The 25,998-nt window shown below is 35.6% G+C and overlaps 2 protein-coding genes across 2 annotated transcripts; one reads left to right on the top strand and one right to left on the bottom strand.

Moving 5' to 3' along the window:
- Positions 1 to 10,198: 10,198 nt before the first annotated feature.
- Positions 10,199 to 18,805, top strand: LOC141713074 (phospholipase D delta). The gene is made up of 10 exons (XM_074516306.1): positions 10,199 to 11,489; positions 12,759 to 12,875; positions 13,559 to 13,753; positions 14,489 to 14,797; positions 14,885 to 14,953; positions 15,209 to 15,356; positions 16,076 to 16,224; positions 16,637 to 16,795; positions 17,473 to 17,670; positions 18,200 to 18,805. Exons 1-10 carry the CDS (start codon positions 10,575 to 10,577, stop codon positions 18,494 to 18,496), a joined length of 2,556 nt encoding a protein of 851 aa, XP_074372407.1. The 5' UTR covers positions 10,199 to 10,574; the 3' UTR covers positions 18,497 to 18,805.
- A 1,732-nt stretch (positions 18,806 to 20,537) lies between these two features.
- Positions 20,538 to 23,466, bottom strand: LOC141713073 (putative RNA-binding protein C25G10.01). The gene is made up of 7 exons (XM_074516305.1): positions 23,330 to 23,466; positions 23,199 to 23,218; positions 22,371 to 22,532; positions 22,159 to 22,261; positions 21,805 to 21,954; positions 21,186 to 21,255; positions 20,538 to 21,086 (listed from the first exon to the last, which is right to left on the bottom strand). The coding sequence occupies exons 1-7, from the start codon at positions 23,330 to 23,332 to the stop codon at positions 20,869 to 20,871; spliced, it is 726 nt and encodes a 241-aa protein (XP_074372406.1). The 5' UTR covers positions 23,333 to 23,466; the 3' UTR covers positions 20,538 to 20,868.
- Positions 23,467 to 25,998: the final 2,532 nt, after the last annotated feature.

Genomic DNA, 25,998 nt, shown 5'->3' with positions numbered 1-25,998 from the left:
ATCCAAAGTGATGTGCCAAAACAAATATGTGATGAAGTATGGCAACAGATTTAGGAACAATGCTAATATTGCCTGCATACCAACAAGCAACTGCTGATGTGATAATATAGAAAAATTTATCGACAAATAAACTTCAGGGGCTACGTCGCAAATCCAAATGTATTCAAACTTGCATATAACTTAAAATATACTATAACTGATAATAGTAACCACTACAAAATTGCTTATAAAAGTAACCACCGAAATCTTATCAACAACAACAAGCGATATAAAATGTTTATTCGAGTGTTGAAGTGACTATACAATTACAGTGACATTTTTTACTGAATGACCCAAAAATCTAAGAGGATAAGTAGTGAATCCAAAGGGATTCCGACTTGGATGTGACTTAACATATCTATAACTGATAAAAGTAACCACTACAAAATCACTGCTAAAAGTAACCACTGAAATCTTGTCAACAACAATAAGCAATTTCAAATTGCTTGTTCAATCTTCATTCACGTGCTAAAGTGACTATACAATTACAATAATTTCTTGCAAACTTCAATATACACAATGAGTAGTCAATTCAAATTAATACAATCAGAATGCATGTGATTTTTGCTTTATTTAAATCACATGTTGAAAATTGAATCAAAGGGATAAAATGTCAATCAAAAGTGATGACCACAAAATTTGTTGGGATAAAATGTGAATCCAAAGGGATAAGGTTGCTTTAAATTCTTGCCTATAAATAGCAGTTTCTAATTGTCATTTCTAGCATAAATTTATAATCTCATACATATTTATCTTAGCCATTGTTGTGATGGAGAGGCAAGAAATGTGTTTCCGTGGCGTGGAACCTGAGATAACTAATATGTTGACCGGTGAATATGCCGGTAGGCGTTGGGAACGGTGTGCTAGCCGGAAGTGTGCTTACTTTGTTTGGCTCGATGAGCCGCTGATAGGTCGTGCTTTGAAAGCTGTTCACCAGCTTTACAAGGATAAGGACATGAAACACTATGACATGAAAATGGAATTATGGGCATATTATCACGAGAAGTTGGTTCCAATTCGTGCTCAGGTAGTTGAGAAGGTGCGGGAAGTGGAAACTACCATCAACGAAGCTCAAATTTAATAAATCCGAAGCTCTGATTATCCCCACTTATTTTCAGTCTAGAAGTTGTATTTTCAAGTACTGTTGCTTTGAAGTTATTGTACTTTCAAACTTTTGTTTTCAAGCTAGAACTTGTATTTGAGATAACAAATAATTCCCTATATAGTAATCTCAATTTAACTATTTTACATTTGCTACTTTCTGTTAGTGAGTTTATCTAACATTTTCCTTACTTCCTTATCATTTTTAGGTGGCTAAAAACCACTCATCTAAATATTTTTTTCTTAAATTCAAATTTTTCTTTCAAAGTAGTGTAGAAATATTACTATATAAGTTACAAAATTTATAATTTGGATTAAATAACTATATTTTCAGAAAATTTAAAAAACACTCTTCGTTATACTACTTAACATTTCCTTCTAAGGAAGCATGCTCAGGTGCATATAAATATATCTTCATTAATTTTTTTCGCATAATTTCTTCCGTCAAGTGGAAGTATTGTACTTTTACTGCAATATTAGGCAAAAAAAAATTAGATTATAAGGATATATTATGCTTAATAATCCTCTCAAAACCCTTGTTGAACATGATTTACCTGGACTAACAGCTTAACGGAAAAAAGAAAAACAAATAAAAACCAACAAACTCACGCCACTTCAAGTGGCACGGAGGGGTCCAACACCACTTCAAGTGGCGTAGTGACCTATTTTTGCAAGTTTCTGTTCAGGTGGGCTACTTAAACAAAACTTATGTTCAAGCAGCTTAGAAATCTAACGGAGTCGTTGTTATGACCACATAATACCATTGGTCGCTCACTAGGATAATCTGCGGCCAACAAACAAGGATGTACATATTTTAAATATCACATGCTACCTGCTTAACACATACTAAGACCGTTCATTAAACTACCAATCAAAAGGAGAATAATTAGCGAAAAGAACATAAGAACACATATAAATCAATAGGCTCAGTTCCAAGATGGACAAAACCAAGTATGACATCAAAGACTTCTTTTATCCAATAATATTAAACCAAGACGCCTTTTCACCGGCAGACAAAGGTTAATGTTTTCAAATGATCTTGACAGCGGGTCCGTAAAAAAGAAATTGATTCACTTCTAACGTGTCTTTTTAATGAAAGTTTTGAACAAAAAGATAAAATCATATACTCTTGAATACTATAAATACCAAGATAAAATCCTGCCAATAACACACACCTTTTGACTCTAACATAAACACTCTCTTATAATGGGGGATGGTCGTTAACAACGGTTTGTCAGGGAACCCTTATACAACAGACAGTTTTATAACCGTTGGATGGTTAATCCAATGGTTTTTATTAAAAAAATTAGTCATAGGGACCGCAGACATTATCTGGGGTTCGGAGTAATTATTTTTTTGTCCCTGACATTGTCCGTGGTCCCTGTGACTAATTTTTTTAATAACAACCGTTGGATTAACTATCCAACGGCTATAAAACTGTTTGTTGTATAAGGTTCCCTAGAAAATCGTTGCCAAGGACCGTCCCCCCTCTTATAATATCTTCACTATCTTAATCTTTAAGATATTTGCCTTTATCCAATTTCGTTCGCTGATTATCACGCCGGATGTGCTTGACGACCAACACTTTTGGGCAAACATTATTTTACAGGATCACACAACAGATTAGAACCACCCGGACAAAATAACACATACGACGGAGTGAATTTGACATTTTCTAGCTGATAAAATATTTTTTATTAGAAACTTAATTGTCAAATTTTATTTGCTTGCTTATCATAAATATTAATGAACATTTTACATGTATAATAATTTTACTAAAAAAATAATTCAGTTTACTAGAATTAGCTTTTACTGTGTGAAGGTCTTGATTAGAGATGCACAAAATCCGGGCTTTAAAAAGCCCGATTTTTTTGGAAAGAGATTGGGCCGGGCTTTTTCAAAATCGGGTCGAGCTTCCTAAAAAATATAAGGCTCGTTTTAAAACCGGTGGCTGGGCCAGATAGGGCTGAACGGGGTTTTATACGGTTTTTTTATTTATATATTAAAAATTATTTTAATATTTTATAACTCAAATTATGAGTAGTTTATATACCAGATAAAATAATAGTTTAGACACTGAAATAAATATTTATTAATATAATATATAAATAATCATAATATTTTAAAATTATAAAAAATATTAAATATTTTCAAATTTTATATAAAAAATCGGTTTTTTAATCGCGGTTTTCAAAATGCCCAGGTTTTTATCCGGGCTGAACCGAACTTTTATCCGAACTTTGTTAAATTCGGATTTGTATCCGGATTTTTCGGGTTTCGAGTCGGGCCAGATTTTCAAAAAAAAGGAAGGCCCATTTAAGACCCACTGGTCGGGCCGAACCTGACCGGGCTTTTTACCGAATCAAGTTTTTAAAAAAAAATTCCGGATCGGATTGAATCAGATCGGATTTCGGGTTTCAATTTTTTTTTAACATCTCTGTTCTGTATCCCGCAAGAGCATCTCCAAGGGGATGCACCTGTTAGCAATAAAACCTACGTGGCAACAATAATTTCAAAAATATAGATGATTTGTAAAAAAATCACAACTCCAACGGACACACCTGTTAGGTATATTTTTAGATGCCGATAAATAAGCACGTCAGATTTGTTGATTGAAGAACCATTATCTATATTCACTCAATGTCATTTCCCTCTCAAAAATCTTTATCATCAGCTTTATTTACCTCTAAAATGAAGAATTTTTCCGCTTTAACCTAGGGCAGATATTGATGTATATATACTTGTATCACACACATATATATTATTTTAATTTTATGTAATGTGAAGTGTAAAATTATTTTATGAAAAACTATATTTATTTCCATTGTTAACCAAATTTATTAAATACTTATATAAAATTTTTAATATATATTTTATATATTTAAAATTATTAATAAACTAATATAATAATAAAATTATTTAAACATTTTATAATATATATACATAATGTTTTTAACTAATTCTTCTGATGTTTATATTAAAAGAATAATATCCTTAAATATGTTTTAATTAATTTAATATTTTAGTTTCACTTGTATTCACTAAAAAAAATAATTAGTTTGTTATTAATAATTTCTTCACAACTATATATGTTAAAAACAATCATTTAATATAATTGTTGAAATTTGAAAATAACAAAAAAAACTCTTTTAAAATATAGCTAATCATTTTAGCTAATATCATTGAAGTACAATTGCTTACAAGTTGAACAAATTTTACATAATATCTATTTTGTATTATTTTAAGTAATGAATATACGCGGACAGACAGATCATACCTCGGCACTGAAATTCCGTGCTGTGTTTAAGTTGATTGAAAGATATTTATGTATCATTAAAGTTTGCTGTTTCCTAACGCATCTGTTACTCAAACTTAAATGTTTATTGTAGAAGAGTCGCACAATTAGTGCGGTTTCGGACCACTTCCCCGGGTACTCGTTTATATGTTGGACTTCTCTTTCATATCTACTATCCAATTAGATATATATACAGAGACACAAGAAATGTAGTGAAATATAATTGAATACATGAGATATTTTGCCTTATAAAAGATGAAGGCATCAAGTTTTCTCTCCTAATGCAGTGAGAGCCTTTGTTTTTCTCTCCATTCTTCTCCTAAGAACGTGAGAGTTTTGGTATGGCGAGAGTTGAGGAGTTAAATGAGAGATTGGCTGACATGGGAATTGAAGATGAGGAAAACACAGAACTCATCTTTGATGAGGAAGCGGAAGATGTAACGAACAAGTTTGAGTGTTGTCTTGTGGGTCGTTTTTTAACAGAGAAGAACCTGAATATTAGGAGTATGAAGTCAAAGGTTGCAGATATATGGCGTCCTGCAAGAGGAATAAGTATCAAGGATCTAAAGCCAGGTATTTTTCTGTTTCAGTTTTATCATGAGGATGATATGGATTGGGTGTTCAATGGAGGGCCTTGGTCTTTTGATAGTGCTATGCTGGTTCTCAGTAAGATTGGTGCCGGTGAAGACCCCCTGGAAGTTCCCCTTGTTAACCTGCAGTTTTGGATTCAGCTATTTGGTGTTCCTTCAGGATTAATGACAGAGGTAGCTGGGAAGCAACTTGGTAATTTTTTTGGTTCGTTTATCTCTTATGATCCAAATAATAATTCTAGCATCTGGCGAGAATGTATGCGTATCAAAATCAGTATTGATGTGAGGCAACCTCTAAAACGTAAAAAGAAGATATGCAGGAAGAATGGAGTAGAATGTATTGTCCAGTGCAAGTACGAGAGACTTGGAGACTTCTGCTTTGTGTGTGGTCTGGTGACTCATACAGAACGCTTCTGTGCCAAGAAACTTTCTGTGAGTACCACGGATGTCGTCCGAGATTGGGGGCCATGGCTCAGGGCTCCGGCAAGGAAATCGGTTGGGCAAGATCGTAGCAAATTTCTCCGTGATGAAAGAGATTCTGATTGGGACGTGTTTCACGGGAATTCAAATTTCAATCAGCAATTTTCGGGGGATTCTGGTAAACAAGTGATAAAAACTGGTAATCATGAGCGTAATGTTAGCTCTATATTATCTGTTATAGCTACTAATCCGGGATTCAGTTATGGGAGTAAAAACAGGGCTACAGCAGCGACAATTTTTAAAAATAATAGTGGGCCTTCTGAAGAGGAGTTGATTGGGCTTAACATAGAGGAACGTAATAAGAGAAGGAGAGGCCCAGATGAGAGTATATTCATGGAAATAGAAGGTGGCAACGGGGGAACAAAACCTGAAACTAGTCTTTCTAATGTTGATTGTCTAGTTTCTTCTGATTCTGATTTGGCTAAGCTTGCAAGGCAAGCTAGCCAGCCCCAATGAATGTCCTTAGTTGGAACTGTCGAGGTTTGGGTCTTCCTCGTACAGTTCGAGCTCTTGGTGACCTGATTAGGACTCATAAACCTGAATTCCTGTTTTTATCCGAAACTATTTCTTATGCAAATAAAGTTGAAGAAATTCGAGTTAAGTTTGGTTTTGCTCAATGCTTTTCTGTAGATAGAGTTGGCCGAAGTGGTGGTTTAGCGATTTTCTGGCGGAATAATGTGAACTGTGAAGTCACTAGTTATTCTCGAAATCATGTTAATGTCAATTTTCTTAATAATGGGGCTGCTGTGTGGTCCCTATCCTGTTTCTATGGGTGTCCTGAGAATGATCGTAGGAGAACATCTTGGAATATTATTCGTAGGTTGGCTGATATGGCTCAGATTCCATGGGCGATAATTGGTGATTTTAATGATTTGCTTTATGATGCCGATAAGTGGGGGGGGGTACTCCTAGAGCTCGGTCACTTATGGCAGGCTTCCAAGCTGCTATTGACGATTCTATGTTAGCTGAGATCAGTCTTCAAGGTGGTAGCTTTACTTGGGAGAAGTTTCGGGGTACTAGTAATTGGGTGAAGGAAAGACTGGACAGGGCATTTGCTACTCGATCATGGCAGCATTCCTTTCCTATGTGTAAGCTCTCAGTAATCCGGACTTCTGTTTCAGACCACGATCCTATTCTTCTGGACTTATATAGTGTGGCTTTTACTCAGAAGGAGTTTCGATTTCGATTTGAGAATACTTGGCTCCAGGAGCCAAATTTTCATAAAGAAACATCTGAGTATTGGCTCTCTCTTCCTCCTTCTCATATAATCCCAAAGCTTATTTCAGTGTCAAATTTTATGGCTCGATGGGGGAGGACCTTCTTTCATAAGTTTCGCGACAAGGTGAAGAAACAAAAAGAGTTGTTAACCGCGCTTGTGAATCGTATTGACAGTGATGGGGTGAAGATGTACTTTGAAGAGAGAGATAAGTTGAATGAACTTCTCCTTCATGAAGAGGTTTACTGGAAACAGAGGGCAAAGATCTTTTGGTTAACGGAAGGGGATGCCAACACCAAATTTTTTCATGCTTCTGCCTCTTCGCGAAGAAAGGTAAACCACATTCCTTTTTTAGAATCTGACAGTGGGATTCAAGTACATGATAAGGACGGTATGTGCAACATTGTTAAAGATTATTTCCTGGACATATTCAGAGGTGACCAGAACTCTTCTGGCTTTCAGGGGAATGAAGCGGATAGGTGTGTGACAGATGCTCAAAATCGATTGCTAGTGGCTGATTTATCCTTTGCTGAGTTTACTGCAGCTGTTAAACAGATGCACCCTGATAAATCTAGTGGCCCGGATGGTCTAAATCCGGCCTTTTTCCAACATTTTTGGCCTATTCTGGGACATGAAGTTTTTTCTTGCTGTCGAGAGTGGTTGCGCACTAATTCTTTTCCAGCTAATCTTAACGACACAAATGTTGTGCTTGTTCCGAAGAAGGAGAACGCTTGCTGCATGAAGGATCTCCGTCCTATAGCGCTTTGTAATGTTTTATACAAGATCTTATCCAAAGTCTTAGCAAACAGGTTAAAGCGAATTCTTCCTCAAATTATCATAGAGAATCAGTCTGCTTTTGTGCCGGATAGGAGCATTAATGATAATGTTATGATTGCCTTTGAGCTAATTCATCACATGAAGAAGTCAACTCAGGGAAACGCTGGCGATGTGGCTCTTAAGCTTGATATTTCTAAGGCATATGACAGAGTGGATTGGAGTTATCTGAAGGGTCGAATGCAAGCTATGGAGTTTTGCTCTCAATGGGTAAACTGGATGATGTTATGTGTTTCTACAGTTTCTTATGAATTCTGTTTCAATGGTGCAAAGATTGGTCCTATTACTCCTTCAAGAGGGATTAGACAAGGCGATCCACTGTCCCCCTATCTCTTTCTTTTTTGTGTGGAAGGTTTGTCTCTAGCACTCTCTAAGGCTGTCTCTGAAGATGTTGTTCATGGTATCAAGGTCAGCATCTCAGCCCCGGTGATTTCGCACCTCTTGTTCGCTGATGACTCTTTTCTTTTCTTTCGTGCAACTAGCCATGAGGCAATGGCTGTTAAAAATATTCTGGAGGAGTATGCAGGTTGGTGAGGGCAATCTATCAATTATCAAAAATCCGGAATCTTTTTTAGTTCAAATGTCAAGCACGACATGAAAACTGAGATATCTTCTATCTTGGGGGTCAGCAATGATCTTCAGAATAGCATGTACCTGGGGTTACCTTCTTTGGTGGGAAGATCGAAAAAAAGAGTTTTCGGCTTCATTAAAGATAGATTATGGAAACGTCTGCAAGGGTGGAAGGCTAAGAAAATATCTCGTGCAGGGAAGACGGTCCTTATCAAAAATGTGGCTACAGCGATCCCCTCATACTGTATGTCTTCGTTTTTACTTCCGAAATCCATGTGTGCGGAAATGGAGGTGATGATGAACAACTACTGGTGGCAGTCAGGGTCTACTGATAGGAGAGGTATTAACTGGATTGCTTGGAATGGTTTGTCAATGTCTAAAAGTCAGGGCGGCCTGGCCTTTCGTAGTCTTTATGGATATAATATTGCTTTAGTCGCTAAACATGTCTGGAATTTTATCTTTAAACCTCAGGCTCTTGTGTCGAGATTTTTTAAAGCGAAATACTTCCCAGATTCCCACATCCTTCATGCTAGGAGAGGTGTAGGGTCAAGTTTCATCTGGCAGGGTGTCATTACAGCTAGAGATGAGGTTCTACAGGGGTATAGATGGGTAGTAGGCGACGGTGGAACGATCAAATGTAATCAGGACCCGTGGCTTGTTGGGAAGAATGACTTTAAAGTTGATCAAACGCGGCCGTATGTTGACAGAAATATGAAAGTGAATCAGTTATTTTTGCCTGGTTCAAGGGAATGGGATGCTAACAAAGTGAGGAATCTGTTTTCTGGTATTGATGCTTCGTTAATCCTATCAACTCGTATTCCTGCTTTGCCTGCTACAGATCGTTTGGCATGGTCTAAAACAACAAATGGTAAGTACTCCGTCAAAACAGGTTATCAATTGTGGCATGCTCGCAATATTGGTGTAGGTTCCATCTCCCAGTCGAATGGATGGAGTAACCTTTGGAAGCTGGATCTCCCTCACAAGTTAAAGTTGTTTCTTTGGCGTTTTTGTAGGAATAATGTCCCTGTAAGGAGCAGACTGAGTTCCAAGGGAGTGAGTCTTCCTCTAAACTGCCCTATGTGCAATCTTACGGTTGAAGATCTGTTGCATGTATTTTTTACTTGTCCATTTGCGATTGCTTGTTGGCAGCATATGGGTATGAGTTATGATTTATTCACGGAGATGTCGCCTTCTTCCTGGCTTCTCACTAAGCTCGCTTCATCCTCTTCGGACGAAATTTTGAACATTGCTAGAGTTCTCTGGGGAGTCTGGTTTTTTCGAAATCAAAGAGTTTGGGAGAATAAAAGTGTTACAGCAGCAACGGCCATGTCATGGAGTATTAAAAACATATCTGATTGGAAGGAGGCTTTGGATGACCGTGCTAGGCGACGGACTTCTAACTCTACTTCTGTCATTCAACGTCCAGTTAAATGGAGGAAACCAGACCTGGGTTCTTTAAAGCTTAATGTTGATGCAGCTGTAAGCTTGGGAGCCTCTTCATTCTCTGTTGGTTTAGTGCTTCGGGATCATTCAGGAGCCTTTATATGCGGCAAAGTAGTTAACAAATTTATGGTCGCCTCAGTTTTTGAGGCAGAAGCCCTTGCAGTACTCGAAGGTTTAAACTGGCTTCTAACTAGAAACCATGTCAACGTGATCATCGAGTCGGACTCTCTCCTCACAGTACAGGCCCTGCAATCTACCCCTGAAATCTTGCTGGAAGTTGGTTTCATATTGGATGCCTGTCGTCGTATTCTTGATGCTAGACCAGGTTTTTCAGTTTCTTTTGTCAAACGACAAGCGAATAGGGCTGCTCATCTAGTGGCGAAATTACCCTGTTCCTTAACTTGTCCAAATGTGATTACGTCTCCTCCAAGTATATTGTTGGAGACCCTTCTGTATGATATTTCCTAGTAATGCAATCATCTTTTATTAAAAAAAAAAAAAAACAATGTGGCCGTGGGACGTAGATGCTTATTGTTTTGTTTTTATTACTTGGTCATCAGTCATAATTGGAAATGGAATTAATGAAGAAAATGTAAACATAAAGATGATTACGTGGATTAATAAAGCCAAATTAGCGAAGGTTTCAAGTTCAACCCACACTACTGGCGAAACGATGGGAACAAAAGAGGGGAGCGGGGACTGACAGTTGGAAATGTTAAGGCAATAATTCGAGGGGCGTTCTGAGTAACCAAGTTTGGTGCTGAATCAATCTCATTATTCATCCACCACTCTCAATTATTCCTAAACCCTCCCTCTCTGCAATCACACCATTTCCCTCTTTCCTTTATCTTACTTTCCATCTCTCTCTCTCTCTCTCTCACATATACAAACACAAGTATAACTGCTAAGACCTCTCTCTCTCTCGTCTCTCTCTCTCTCTCTCTCTCACACACACACACACACGTACATACATAGTTGCTTAGACTGGTGTAAATTGTGTGTTACAATGGCGGATAGTTCATCAGACAAGATGATATACCTCCACGGAGACATGGAATTAAGCATACTCCAAGCACGTTCCTTACCAAACATGGACTTAATCACTGGCCAAATCTCTCGTTGCATCTCTCTCGAATCTTGCCGCCGGGCTCCCTCTACCGCCGACCGTAAGATCGGTCATCACCGTAAGATCATCACCAGCGATCCCTACGTCACCGTTTCTGTCCCTCAAGCCACCGTGGCTCGTACACGTGTCATCCCCAATTCTCAAAGCCCTAATTGGGATGAACACTTTCACATTCCTCTTGCCCACCCTGCTGTCAATTTGGAATTTCAAGTTAAAGATAATGATGTTTTCGGTGCTGAAGTTATCGGAACTGTTCGTATTCCCGCTGAGACTGTGGCTACTGGTCGACTTATTAGTGGTTGGTTTCCGATTATTGCTTCCACCGGGAAGCCTCCTAAGCCTGATTCCGCGCTTCAGATTGAGTTGAAGTTTACTCCGTGTCACGAGAATCCGCTTTATAAGCACGGCATTGCAGGCGATCCGGATCATTTAGGTGTTAGGAACACTTATTTTCCTGTTAGGAAAGGTTGCCAGGTTCAATTGTATCAGGATGCACATATTACGGATGATATTAAGTTTCCGCATATTGAATTGGATGGTGGGAAGAATTTTGAGCAAGGTCATTGTTGGGAGGATATATGTTATGCTATATCGGAAGCTCATCATATGATTTATTTGGTTGGTTGGTCTATATATCATAAGGTGAAGTTGGTTAGGGAACCGACTAGGCCTTTGCCACGAGGAGGGGATTTGACTCTCGGAGAACTGCTCAAGTATAAGTCTGAGGAAGGAGTTAGGATCTTGCTTTTGGTTTGGGATGACAAGACTTCCCACAAGAAGCTGTTCATTAACACGGTGACATATCTTGTTTCTATCAATAATTTGAATCAGTTTAACTTGTGCCCTGCCAATATATTTTCAGATGTTTAAGTCGGAGATCGATTTGTGAGATTGCGTACCTGAATTTTCAAAGTATTTCACAATCTCATTCATGCAGTTTTTCTTATTATTCATGGTATATGCCATAAGTTAGAGTATAGAGACTTGTGATTTTTGTTAGGTGGAGGCACTACAATCTTATAGTGGCATCCTAATCTCTTTTCAATCACCTTTGGACATAACTGAATATGATAATCCTCCACCTTCTATAGTTCTATTAAGGACCATGTTGTGTATCACGGTAGCAATAGTCCTAGCAAAAGAAAAGCTCATTAAGTCAAATATCTATTTCCACAATGTATGATCATTTCCTTTACGTGACTGAGAAAGTTTTGTCTAGCTTGTGAACTAAAAGGTTTGAATAGGGTACAAGGAAAGCTCTTTCATTTGCAGGCAGATAGTTTCGCCTTTTGCCACCACTGTCTATGACTGTATATGGTACAGAATCTCAATCACACTATTATATAGTAAAGAAACTGTGAAGACCGTTTGTTTTGACACTCCACCTTCTTTAGCATTGCTAATGTTAATGAATATCACTTGTTAGGATAAACAAATAAGTGCAGAACTCACTTTAGGGAATGTACAACTGGATTCATGGCTAAAAGTTGGATTCTGACCAGACACAAATTTTAATTGCCTAACAGAAGTGATTTGATTTAGAACAACTGTAGAGTAAGAAGAATGAAGAAGAGAAAATGTGGAAGTGTATTGCAATACTATTCTATTGCCTACCTGACAAAAGATCCTGGTAATAGAACCGCATTCTGTTTAAGTATATTCATCTTTCTCTGAATGTATGATCTTATTGGTCTACTGGATGATTGTGAAGAAGTTGGTCATTTATATAGGTGAAGCATGTCAGTAGTAGCCATAGTATATTATGAGCTGTGAGACATGGGGCATTGCCACTTAATCAACTCAAATAGTAGGTAGTTTACCCTTTATCTGATTGACAACAGCTGATATGGCTGTCCTCGTTCAGTTTGATCTTACATTCTTACTTAATTGTTCATGAAGTTTTTTAAACTATTACTTGAGTACAAGCATACTTTACGTGCGAAATATATTTTGACAACTTGCAAGTTGCACCTATTTTTTTGACTCTTTTGGATATGTAAAACTGCACAACTCGAGTTGTATTCAGCATAAGCATATAGATGACAATTTCAACTGAAATCGCAGGAAGGAGTGATGCAGACACATGATGAGGAGACCAAGAAGTTTTTCAAGCATTCATCTGTGACTTGTGTGCTTGCTCCTCGTTATGGAAGTAGTAAGCTTGGCTTTCTCAAACAGCAGGCAGGCCTAAATTTTGTTTTTTTTTGTATATATATTGATAAAATCTGTCATAAAACTTATTTTAATGTTATTATATATATATATACATGTATGTGGATAAGGAAATAGTTTATACATATATGCTTAAGGACCATGTCATAGTAGTAAGCTTGAGTTTTTTCTCTGTTGATATACCTAAGACACGGTGACTTTGTTGGAATCTGAATTTATCATTAGTGTATCAGTTCTGAATTTTAGGAGGACTCTTTATACTTCCCCTTGTTTCTTAATGTTGCCTGTTACGAATATATTTAGCAAAGATTAAATTTGTTATGTTACGATAAGTGTAATGGAATTTGCAATTATAGATATTGGTAGAATAGTTACCATTTATAACTTGTTTTTATATATTAGCGTATTCTCTTATTGTGCCAATACGCAAACAGAAGATTCACAGATTATGGAGAGATGGAGGGGTGTATATAGAATTGTTCATAGTTACTATAATCAAATTATGACGGTTGTTGCATGTGTACGAGCTTAAACAATGTAATGATGATACAAGAAGTCTAAGCAACTCATATATATATATATATGTGTGTGTGTGTGTGTGTGATTTTTTGTTTACCTATTCCAAATACTTTTCATGATCTTACACTTAAGCAGCATATTTGTTAAGTAATCCTCTATGGCTTTCTTTGTAGGTTGTTGGAACTGCATTTACACACCATCAGAAGTGTGTGCTGCTAGATACCCAGGCATCTGGTAATAATAGAAAGATTACAGCATTTATAGGTGGTCTTGACCTGTGTGATGGTCGATATGATACCCCCCAGCATCGCATATTCAAAGATCTTGAGACTGTATTTGAGGGTGATTACCATCAGCCAACATTCCCAGTAAGTGATTCCCCAGTAACTAATTGGAATTTCTTTCTTTTCAGGATTTGATGGTTGTTAAGAGATCATGATTTTTACACTTTTCAAATGTTATATTTAATCTTATCATATTGCATATTCAAATTATATATTGTATATCTAAGAAGCAGGGACACTTGGGTCGCATGCCGAGTCCCCGTGTCGGATACTCGGACACACGTATCCCCGTATCGGATACGCGGATTCTTCCACAATACTAATATGAAATTTTATCTTCATTAATTGTAGTCAACATCATCTATTTTAGCGAACTATATTTACAAAATTAAGTATCTACGTCTATTAGTTACTACAAAAGTATTGATTATCGTACTCATTTGTGCATAAACTTTAAGATTTTACTTGTATTTTTGTGTTTTATTTTAGATTAATAAATGATGCATTTGATTCATTTTTCATGAAATTTTGGTTTTATTTGTAGGTTTTATTATGTTTAACATGAAATATGTATGATTCTTTTGTTTATATTTCCCGAGTTCCCCCACACCCATATCCCCATATTATTATATTATATTTGTAATAAAATGTTATAATATGGAGAGAGAGAGAGAGAGGGAGGGAGGGAGGGAGGGAGGGGGGGGGGAGAGGCCCATGACATTTATGCTTATAATCTTTGTCTAAACTTTACCCTAATTTATTCAAATTATTGCGTATGCCACCTTGTCCAGTAATCATTCTATGTATTGTCTTTACTAGGCAGGAACAAAGGCTCCAAGACAGCCATGGCATGACTTGCACTGTAGAATAGACGGTCCTGCAGCTTATGATGTCCTCTTGAACTTTGAGCAGCGTTGGAAAAAATCTACAAGGTGGAGGGAATTCAGTTTACTTAAGAAAAAAATTGCTCGATGGAGTGACGATGCTCTGATAAAGATTGAACGTATCTCATGGATACTCAGTCCATCTATGCCTGTTCCGAAAGATGGTAAATACATGGTTGTTCCTGCTGAAGATCCCGCATTACATGTTTGTAGGGAAGATCAGCCTGAAAACTGGCATGTGCAGGTATGTGCTGTTCTTCTGTATTATTTCTATTTCCTAATAAGCCTGTGTCAGTTTTACTGTAATCTCATTATCTTATATTCTATACAGATATTCAGATCCATAGACTCAGCATCAGTAAAGGGATTTCCCAACACCGTAGATGTTGCTCAGGAACAGGTTGCTATATGAATCCTTCTGTTATATATATATATATATATTTGTATCTTTTTTGCGCGTTGGTGTGTGTATTCACGTGCATGTGCAAGCAGCTTGTTTCTATTAATTGTTTCCATTACTATCTTCAATATCCTATATTATGGGTGTGTTTATTGTATGATGCTTCCTGATGTTGAGACTTGAGAAGTATTTGAAAATTTGTAATCAGCATAATACCAAATCTCGGTCCTAACTAACGTGTGATTTTCACTGCAGAACCTTATCTCAGCCAAAAATCAGGTGATAGACAAAAGCATTCAAACGGCATATATTCAAGCAATTCGATCCGCTAAGCATTACATATATATTGAAAATCAATATTTCATTGGAGGATCGTATGCATGGCCGGCATACAAAGATTCAGGTATTTCTTTTACCGCTTTTAAATTTCATACGTACTCACTTATCATGCTCGAAGAGCGGGGTGTGAGGAAGGTAGGATGTGCACAGCCTTACTCCTGCTCGAGACTGAAGAGTGTAGAGAGGTTGTTTACAGAACATGCCCCCCTGTATGTCGGATACGAGAGTCAAATCTATGAACTCTCGGTCATGAATTGGGCACCTAAACCACTGGGTCAACATGACATCTTGCAATTGTCTTGCTCAACTTTTTTTCCTTGAAAAGTGTGATTGTTAAATTCTTGCAGGGCACATTTTTCCCATGTATTATTTAAAGTGGGGATAGTCTCCTATAAATAAACTCTTTTTTGTGGTATTAATTAATTACAGAAGTTTAAATACTCAAGCACATATATCGAGGCTCTGACTGTTGACCTCTTATTGTCTATGTAAGAGAGATATTTATTTTGCTGCAATACTAGGGATACTACGTAGATCCAGCTCATAGTCTGTTCTTGTTTCCATGATGATGATCTATATGCTCCTTTAGTGAGGAATTATATCTAGTTCTGGAAGGTTTTGAGGTTGTCTGTTATTTTTATTATTTTTTCGTATCTTACTGGTGCCTTCTCATATTGGATGGTCATTGCATACAAATTACATAATCATATGCTGTGCACAGTATATTCTTGTATTCGCAAGTTCTTTTCTAAAGATAATTTTTGCTTGCCCTTGTGTGACCAGGAGCTGAAAATCTGATCCCCATGGAGTTGGCACTAAAAATTGCTAATAAAATTAAAGCTGAGGAGAGATTTGCAGTATATGTTGTCATGCCAATGTGGCCCGAGGGTATTCCCACTACTGCCACTATGCAAGAGATTCTCTTTTGGCAGGTAATGTACTTTTTATCTGGTAGCAATCAACATATGAACTTGTTCATCTTGTAAGATTCAATGTGGATTAGCAAAAAAAAAATATTCTACGTGATTGCAGAGCCCTTTTTTAATTTATTTCTGCTACCATATGAAGAATTCAGAACCAGATTTCTAGTATATTGTCTTGATAAATATTACATGCAATTTGTGATGAAAATGTTTATACATGTTTTTCTATATACAATGTATCACTTTTATTGTTAAGGGAAAAGAAACATTCTGGTATGTAATGTGATCAGTTTTGTTATTTAGCAAAAAAATCGACCCAACTCATTACTAGTAGTAGACTAGCATTATGTATCATGACCCAACTCATTACTAGTAGTAGACTAGAATTATGTATCATATTACTAATAAAAATGATTTGCAGAGCCAAACAATGCAAGCAATGTACTCCATGGTTGCCCAGGAACTCAAGTCCGCGCAACTCGTGGACTCCCATCCATGCGACTATCTGAACTTCTATTGCCTAGGCAATCGGGAAGAAATTCCAAAGGAAGCTAGTCAAAATTCTACAGATAGTAATCAGGTATTGTTAAATATCTTTTCAGCTTATGGCAATATTCAAATATGCAAGTATGTGGAACCAACTATAGAAATACAGTTACTGATGTCCAGGGAATTCTTTCTGTGTTTGGCGGAGCTATAGTCTCTTTTGGTCACCTAGAGTAGATCAGTGAGGTGCTAGGAGACTGACTATGATTTCTTTCAAGAAACTTAAAAGAATCATGTTCTAAATCGTTCTGTTAAGATAAAGTAACATATAGTAACAAATTAATTAATTCGTTCAATTAGATGTAGGTCAAGAAATTATCAGTACTTGCTTGCTCAACTATAGACCCTCAAGGACCCAAAAAGGTATTTTAATTATTTCATAATATTAAAAATGTAATTAGCTTTAAGTAAATAAATCAAACTAAAAGTTTCTTTAATAGCATTGCGATTTTGAGCCTCTCAGGTATTCAGTCAATTAGTAGATCCCCACACAATTCTGTTTATAAAGGGCTTTCCACACAAACCTCATGTTTAAGGGCCAGAGCATCTATATATATAACTCTAAAAGCTAATAAATCAGTCTTCAGTGTTATTGGGGATTCCGGTGATGGTAGTAGACATATAGGCTAAGCAGAACAATATGTTTTTTTTTTGCATTATATGATTAAAACCTTGCAACTCCTGAAAGATTGAACTTGCTAATGTCTTTAGGTTTCCAGTGCACATAAGTTTCAGCGGTTTATGATTTATGTGCATGCCAAGGGGATGATTGTTGATGACGAGTATGTGATTGTGGGATCTGCTAATATTAATCAGAGATCTTTGGCTGGTACAAAGGACACTGAGATAGCCATGGGTGCATATCAACCCCATCACACTTGGGCTGCAAAGAAGCATCCCCGAGGCCAGGTTTGCCTTCCTTTTCTGTACGAACAACAATATAGTATTTGCAGCTGACTTACCTCTTCTGTTTTATTTCTTTTTTTTTGGGGGGGGGGGGGGTGTATATTATGTGCTTTGCTTTATTATAAACTCGATCCTACATAATGTGTTGGCTGTAACTTCGCTATTATTTTCAGAAGCCCGTTGAAGCAAAGTTAAATCGTATTATGGTGTACAGAACTTTTATGTAAACATTACATTAAAAATGATTGTAGTGCTAATTCACCTTTTTCTTTCTTTTTTCATGATTCTAGCTTGATGTCACTATAAAACATTCTTTCTTTTTTCATGATTCTACTTTGATGTCACTATAAAACAAACTGAACTTAGAAAATTATGTCATCTAAACCATGAGTCCATGATTATAGCTGTATTGCTAGGAGCAAGTTTAATATGCTCCTTAGCTGTCAAACCCCCTGCATGTATGTTGCTATCATCGAGCACTGTAAACTGTATGCTTGTTGTTTCTGCTGATATGATACCGTTATCTATCCAGGTATATGGATACAGGTTGTCATTATGGGCCGAGCACCTTGGAATGTTTGAAGATTGCTTTGCGACTCCAGAAACTTTAGAATGTGTAAAGAGAGTGAATGGCGTCGCCGAAGATAACTGGAAACGGTACACAACTGAAAACTTTACCCCATTGCAGGGCCATATTCTCAAGTATCCTCTTCAAATTGATGTTGATGGAAAGGTGGGTTCTTTACCTGGTCACGAAAATTTTCCTGATGTTGGCGGTAAAGTGATTGGAGCTCATTCTACTGGAATCCCGGATATTCTTACAACATAACACAAATCCCACAATTATTTGCATTTGAATTTTTTTTGTTGATTATTGAAGACAGTGTGGGTGTTGTTAAATTCTTAAATCTGTTGATTGTTGTATTTTGTGCACAGCTTTGTACATCTTGGAGCTGAAGTAGAGATGTAAAAAAAATAGGCATCCGACTCATAGATGAATGTTTGAACCTTTTTATGATGAATTTGAATAGGGTGAAGTATAGTTGATTGTTTGTAGTTGGAATTTATCTATCGCTTGAACTACAAGTTGTAGACTAATATCTTTTCTGGTTAATTTGTTGCGTCTCCAGGGTGATTATACTCTCTTTGTTATGTAGTTTTTAAACCAATTTATATGGTGATCCTCATGTTCTGTTATCTCTCTCGGATTATAATGAAGAACCTTGTCAGTATAATTTTAGAAACATAAACTTTAATATGATACGACTGGATTATAAGCTAATACAAGTCTGAGTCCAAGCTAGAATATCATGGCTTTTTAAGGGAATCACCATTCACAATCTTGTGTTTCCAATAACTTCCTAACACAACCCCTGACGACTGATGGCTTGAACCAACCTCAAGCAAAGTGAGGGTATAAAGTCGAAGCATTTTTGACAAGTTTATGATAACCACCAAAATAGACCATAAGTAATATGTCTGAGGTAAAAATGTAACTGCCTTGATTATTTTTACAAGGGGGGCTACTAAGGCTTTGTTTGGATTGGGGGTTGAGATAGAAAGGGTTGGTTTAGGTTAGACTAGGTTAGGTCGGGTTGGGATAGATTAGGGGTGTGTTTGGTATTGCTGTTGCAGACAGCAACAGCACCTAAAAGCAGTTAAAAAACTGTTTGGTAAAATTTAAAAGCTACTTTTCTGAAAAGTGCTTTTGACTTAAAAACTGCTGTTAGAGAAAGCAAGTCCCCCCATGCTTTTAGAAAAAGCTGATTTTCAGCTGTTGCAGGAAGCAGATGCTGATTTCACCATCAAACCTTACCAAAAGCATCATTATTTTTAATTTTTTGCATCAAAACATATACGAATCAAAAAAATTACCAAACAGTCATTTGATTTTTACAACAACACTTTTTCCAGCAACACTTTTTCTAACAGTACAGCGATTTTTAACAGGAATCCCAAACAGAGCCTAGGTTGGGTTGAACCCCTGCCTTATTTGGATGCAAGGTTTGAGAAAAGAGGGGTTTAACCCTTATATTATTTGGATGGAGTGTCATGAGTGGTTGGCTAAGTAAATATTTTTTTTTATAAAATTTGAAATAATATAAGTTTTTTTTATAAAAGTTTTAAAATCAAAAAATTTTTAAAAAAATGCTTTTTCTGAATATTTGAATAATATTAACAAATAATTGAAATTGGAATATTACAATTTTCTAGTCTAGATTATAACCGAAAATGAATAAATTATATGAGAGAATTTATTATTTGTACATTTGATTCAGGTAAAAAAAAATCATAAAAATTTAAAGACAAAACAAGATAAATAATTTAGAATGGTAAAAATCAAAATATTAAGAACCAGAAAGCTACAGGAGTGAAGAAAAGAAATAGGAAAGAAAAAAGAGATGATGTTTAACACCCCAACCCCTCAATTTGAAATTGTTGGCCAAACATAGTTCTTTCGATCCCAACCCATCCCGACCGAGCCCGCCCCCACCTAACCCCTGATCCAAATGATGCCTAAAGGTTGACATAATGTGGTACTCTGTAGTTAAGGTCAGATGCTTATTTCTAATTCTTTTCGCAATTCATCTGCCACCGCCCACAGCAATGTAAGGTTTTCACGAAGGCTGTAACAAGTATAACCCCCAATTTCATAAGTTATAAACGAAATGAATTCAGGACAGAAGGAAAAGCATGATTTTCTGTTTCACAGAGACACATGATATTATGTCTAGTTTATTTATGCTTGCTTATACACATCATCTAACCTTTGATTTAAACCTGACGTCCACATAAAAACCCACCATTTCTTTGTAACGATTATAAAAATTATAAAGCTATTGAGTAATGAGTATTTAATGGATAGTTGATGGTTACTAAGAAACTGTGTATGCTATTATGATAGTTTTACTTGCACAATTAAAAAAGGTATTTTGTGGGAAAATGACTTGCACAAGTGCTAACCTAGGTAGTCCAATATGTCCTTAAATCACACTCTACAATCCATACTCCGATACTCGCCAACAGAGACGATGTACAAACTTGCACCGACACAGACACTAAATTTCAAATGAGTCATGAGTTCAAAGTGACAATCAGGAATAACTTTCAGAGTAACAGAATTTTATCATTTTCCATGTCGTCAGAAGACAGCAGTTTAATATCTAAATGTCTTCATCTGGACACCACATCTCATCAGCTTCATCTGCGATGACTATAGTTTCTCTCTGGACTATAACGAGGATATGGAGGTGACCTAGTCCGTTCCCTCCTAGACCTTCCACCATAAGGAGATCGCCTCGGAGGAGGAGAGTAGTCCCGGCCATGTCGATATAGTGAGCGCCTAGGAGACCTCCTGTACTCATCACGGCCAGAACCACCTCGATATCTGCCTTGATCACCGTGCTCTTCCCGAGAGCCTAAATACAAGAAAAATCATGCATCAGAAAGTAAAACAAAAAATGTCAAGAAAAGACCAGTGCAAGTCCAATCAAACAAAACAGATATCAGCAACTTACTACTGTCCCTGGCGTTTTTTAGGCCAAGATAATGACCGGGTGTAGGAGTTCTGGGGCGCTTTCTCCGGGACTGATAGAAATAGCAATTTTAAGTCAAAATATATTTGAACCGTGACCAAAACAGAATTACATCAAGTAACGCAACATTTCAAATTCAAGGCAATAACACAAGTAATTTAGAAAAATAACATAGAGGTAGGTAATCCGTACACTCAACTCCACCACATGTATTATATAGCATGGGCACATACTTAGTAACCATCAACTTATAACGGACTTCATTAAGCTTAACCAAAACAAAAAAATTTGATGCCAGGTATGGGGTACCATAAAGCTTGACTAGAACCGTTGATTAGTTTGGAGTTGTAAGTAATTGCTGAGGTTGTATAGTTGTTGGCAATAAAGATGCTATATTTAGTTGATCAGATGCATGTGTAAAGCTGTTTTAGCTGGCCATTGATCAAGCTGTTAAAATGTTGCAATGGATGAACGCATCATCTTTGATTGGTGCTGACATAGCTGACGCAATGTCTTCTGAATACAGCCAAAAACTTCAAAGTAAGATAAAATGGTCTATCAAATATGACAATTGTTGCTATGAAAAGATACATGACAATACCCTCTCCACGGTTATGTATCGCCCCTCCATAACTGACTGGTTCAGGTGCTTGATGCAGCGGTTGGCATCCTCAACACTGTCCATTGTTATGAAAGCAAATCCCCGAGAAACACGTGAACGAGGCTCCACAACTAGAAAACACGAAGCAACCTAGAGGATAATGAAACTATTAATAAGAGCTTTTTAATAATCAAACTGCTAAATGACAAATTCATCAAGTAACAGAATTTTCAAGACAGTGTCCAAGGTCGAGGCTACAAATGAAGAACACAACTTCTAATGATATCACAATACAAAGACATACATCATAGGATATAATATATCAGCACAACAGTAAAGGTATCAAGTATTAACTTTTCCTTCCTTGTTAAAATGATCTTCAAGCTCTCTCTCTGTGACCATTGTTGACAGGCCAGTCACGTAAAGTGTGTTACCAGGGTTGTAAACCTCAGTTGGCCTGATAAATTTATATAGAAGATTGTGAATATCACACACAAGGTGGGTGAACTTAAAACACAGCTATAAAACGAACTGCCGCTAAAAGAAATATAAAACAATCAACCAACCTTCCACGGCCTTTAGATACTGATCTGGGTCTGGATCTGGATCTAGACCTGGACCTTGCCCTGACCCTTGGTCTAGACCATGATCTGGACCTAGAGCGTGATACAGAACGGGAGATTGACAACCTAAACTGTTCTTCATAAGGAGAAGGAGACCTTGAATACCTGCAACATGGAGAGGAATTTTAATCAATAAACCCTATACAAATATACTGATCCGATGTTGTAATTAAAAATTTTAGGCATTTGCAGAGACTTCATATAACATTCAACTAATCCTAAAAATAATTAAGGAATTTATTAATATTATCAGGATTCCATATTCATGAACATTCTATTTGGGGATGGTAAATTTTAAGCTTATTCTTGTTCTGTTTAATTGTTTCCCTTATAGTCATTCACTCCATAGTTGCTACATTTAACAAAAATTTCACAATAGTATTTCCATAATTACATATGTGAGATCTCCATCTGCTCTAATAACCAATCCATCTTTAAATGTTCGCAATACCCATCATCAGCAGTAATCCCTTTAAAGAAAAGGGATATCAATTAGGTGAAAACGGAATGAAATTTGTAGTAATTTATGGATATATAATAAATTCATCGGTTCCCCCATTTTAATTAATTCAATAAGGGTTCATACATACATTTATAATTCTGTATCCTATTTCCTAACCAAGTAACGGAACCCAACATATCACAAATAAGGCATCAATTAGATTAAATTTACAGGTCTTGGATTTACTTTTTTTTAATTATTATTAATATAAGGAAAAAAAATTGTTGAAAGAAAATACGAGATTATATGATAAAAGGGAAAGGGGGTACCTTTTGCGGGGAGAATCGGCCTGCACAAACGAGATGAAAAATGAATTAATGAAAAATAATGTAAGTATGAATGTGAGTGTATGTATGTATGTATGTTTTGTATAGGGGTAAGAAAGAGATGAATACCATACCATTCTCGCAGCAAACAGACAGAGTGAAGAAAGAGATGATGGTGGTGAATTGGTTGGTGATCTTCCAGGGTTGATGCATATGGGCTATTAAAATATCACACTCGCATCTCACTCTTTGGGCTTTATATTTGTTACGATTCATTTCATTTTATTCCATTTCCGGTCCTAAATGCAATCAAATTTATCACAATTTCCTTATACCAATTAAATGTATATTGATTAGTAATTATATGCACTTTCACTATCTATTTAATCGTACTAACAACCTCCACTCACGTGTTACATGCTTGCATTTTGTTCAAATTATTATATTTTATATATACTTGATATGAATTTAACTCATAATATTTTGAATAATATTATAAATAAGTAGTAATAAATTTCAACTAAATAAAATGGACCGCAATAAAAACAGTGTTCTATAAATCGGATGACTCGGTAATATTCGAGAATCGCATGTAAACTCATTCGGATTTACGAGAATATTCGGCCGAATACTTGAATACCGAAAAAAGTTCTCAAAAAATCGACCTAAGTTACTTAAGTATATTAAAAAAATGTTCGCATACATTTAATAAAAATTTAATATATATCTTTTTGTGTAGTTAAGAGTTAAAGAATATAAATATAAAATTAATATGTGTATGTTATACTCTCAAATATGAAAGTAATTTATTTAAAGAATATATTTTAAATTTGATATAAACGTAATTTTTTTAACAATTAAGATGTTACTGTGTATTGTCTTATTTTTGTTATATATATTTTCTTATGTGAACGAGATGCTAAATTTTTTAAAAGGGGCTATTATTGTAACACCCTTATTTTTTTATAATATTTTATATTATTATCTTTGTTATATTTTTTAAATACATTTATTTGTTTCATTATCATTATGAGTCTTATTGGTGAATAATATTTTGATAATATATTTAACTAGTTTGACCAAATAAATATGATTAGATTTTCTTTTTCTTTTTGAAATTTGAATTACTATTTAAAAATGGAAGTGAGTTAATTATAATTAATAGCATTTATTAAAAGATTTTAATTATGAGATAGTCAAGAGAAAAATTAGGGTCAGTCTCTATATTATAACGCTATAGAATCACGTTTAGGCATTGTACAGAAAATTTGTCAAAAAGGATTTGTTCGTGGGTTAATATTACGTGTTCAACCGTTTTCAAGATAAGTGACTTTTCGTTACTCACTAGTATTTAAATGATTCATTTTATTCGACCCTTTTTCCGTATCAGAAATATTTGATTAATTTTAATTCTCGAAAATTGTGATATTGTAAATAGAAAAGACTTTTTAGATATTCCCAGTTTTACTTACGTATCGATTTATAAAATCCAGCCACTGGATAGTGTGGCGCATAGAACTACTTTACGCACGTTTCAGAACACATAGATACCTTGTTAGGCCTTGTCTTAGCAAGAGACGTAAACGAGCTCTTATCGAATTATAGAAACCGTGTCACTGGCATAGTGTGACCGTAATTTATCACTGTGGAATAGATATGACTGCGATATTTTGGAACTATAATTGATTTAAAGTCTGAAAATTATTTTAGAAAATATTTTGTAAGTCGTTGAACGATAGTTACTTGATAGGCTTCGTAGCTCATTTTTGTGTATACATTTTAGGTTTGGATTTTCGAAAACAATAAGGATGACTTGAACATGCTGTTTGGATTTGTATTTTTCTCACTTTAAACTTTATTATTGAATTATTGTTCGAGTTGCGTCTCAAATTTTAGTAAATTTGAATTATGTGTTGACTTTTGATATTTTTGATTTGAGAAACTTGATCATTTTGGTTTAGAAATTAAATTATCGGGTTTTTTCTTATTAGTTTTTGTTTAAAATTAATATCCTAAAAAGTTGGGATGTTACAATTATAGATATACTTCTTTATTTGTTCAATTTAGAATAATTTAACATTGATATAATAGTGTTTCATTAGTTCTATAATTTATTAAATTCCTGAGGTTTTCAGGGATGCACAGTGGTGCACAGATAAATAGTGAAAGCACAGAAAAATAGTAAAAATTATAACTATAATTTTTGTTTACGGGTTTAATGCATTTAGCAATCACGATGATTTATGATGTTCAATATCTTACGACTTAAATTTATATATAAATTATATTTATATTTATTATGTTAATATATTGTGAATATTAATATATTAATCAGAGTATTTATATTTTAAAATTATAAATTTAGATGATAACCTTAATACAGAAGATCTGTTAGGTCACACACACTGTAGAAGGGGGTTGAATACAGTGTATAACACAATTAAATCGAATTCAAATAACACAAGTAACAAAAAACAGACTTTATTCAATGCAATGAACTTTGTTACAATATAGAACTTTCCTCTCTCAGTGATGAACAAATATCACGAGAGCTGCTAGGGTTACAATGAATAATATTCTCGATAATGATAACACTTATAGTGTAAACCCTATGTCTGTGTTTATATACTACACAGCTACAAGATAATCGCTAATTGATATGGAATATAATTCTGCTTCCCAAAATATATCAATCAGATATCTTTTCTTCCAAGTATTCCATTCTTCGTAGAATTCCTTCTTCATGCATATCTCTTCTTACGTTTGTCTCGATCTTCTTTCCCTTTCAATCAGCCGCCTTCCT

This window comes from Apium graveolens, chromosome 3, assembly GCF_009905375.1.
Source record: "Apium graveolens cultivar Ventura chromosome 3, ASM990537v1, whole genome shotgun sequence".
Lineage (NCBI taxonomy): Eukaryota > Viridiplantae > Streptophyta > Magnoliopsida > Apiales > Apiaceae > Apium > Apium graveolens.
The sequence above is the reverse complement of the archived record's forward strand: the minus strand, read 5'-3'. Positions and strand labels throughout refer to the sequence as shown.

Coding starts and splice junctions, on each gene's coding strand:
- LOC141713074 (XM_074516306.1), top strand. CDS start 10,575: ATGGCGGATAGTTCATCAGACAAGATGATATACCTCCACGGAGACATG. Junction 15,357..16,075: donor GCCGGCATACAAAGATTCAG/GTATTTCTTTTA, acceptor TTGTGTGACCAG/GAGCTGAAAATCTGATCCCC. Junction 17,671..18,199: donor AGAAGCATCCCCGAGGCCAG/GTTTGCCTTCCT, acceptor TTATCTATCCAG/GTATATGGATACAGGTTGTC.
- LOC141713073 (XM_074516305.1), bottom strand. Junction 22,533..23,198: donor GCCGATTCTCCCCGCAAAAG/GTACCCCCTTTC, acceptor TCCATGTTGCAG/GTATTCAAGGTCTCCTTCTC. Junction 21,087..21,185: donor AAAAAACGCCAGGGACAGTA/GTAAGTTGCTGA, acceptor TCTTGTATTTAG/GCTCTCGGGAAGAGCACGGT.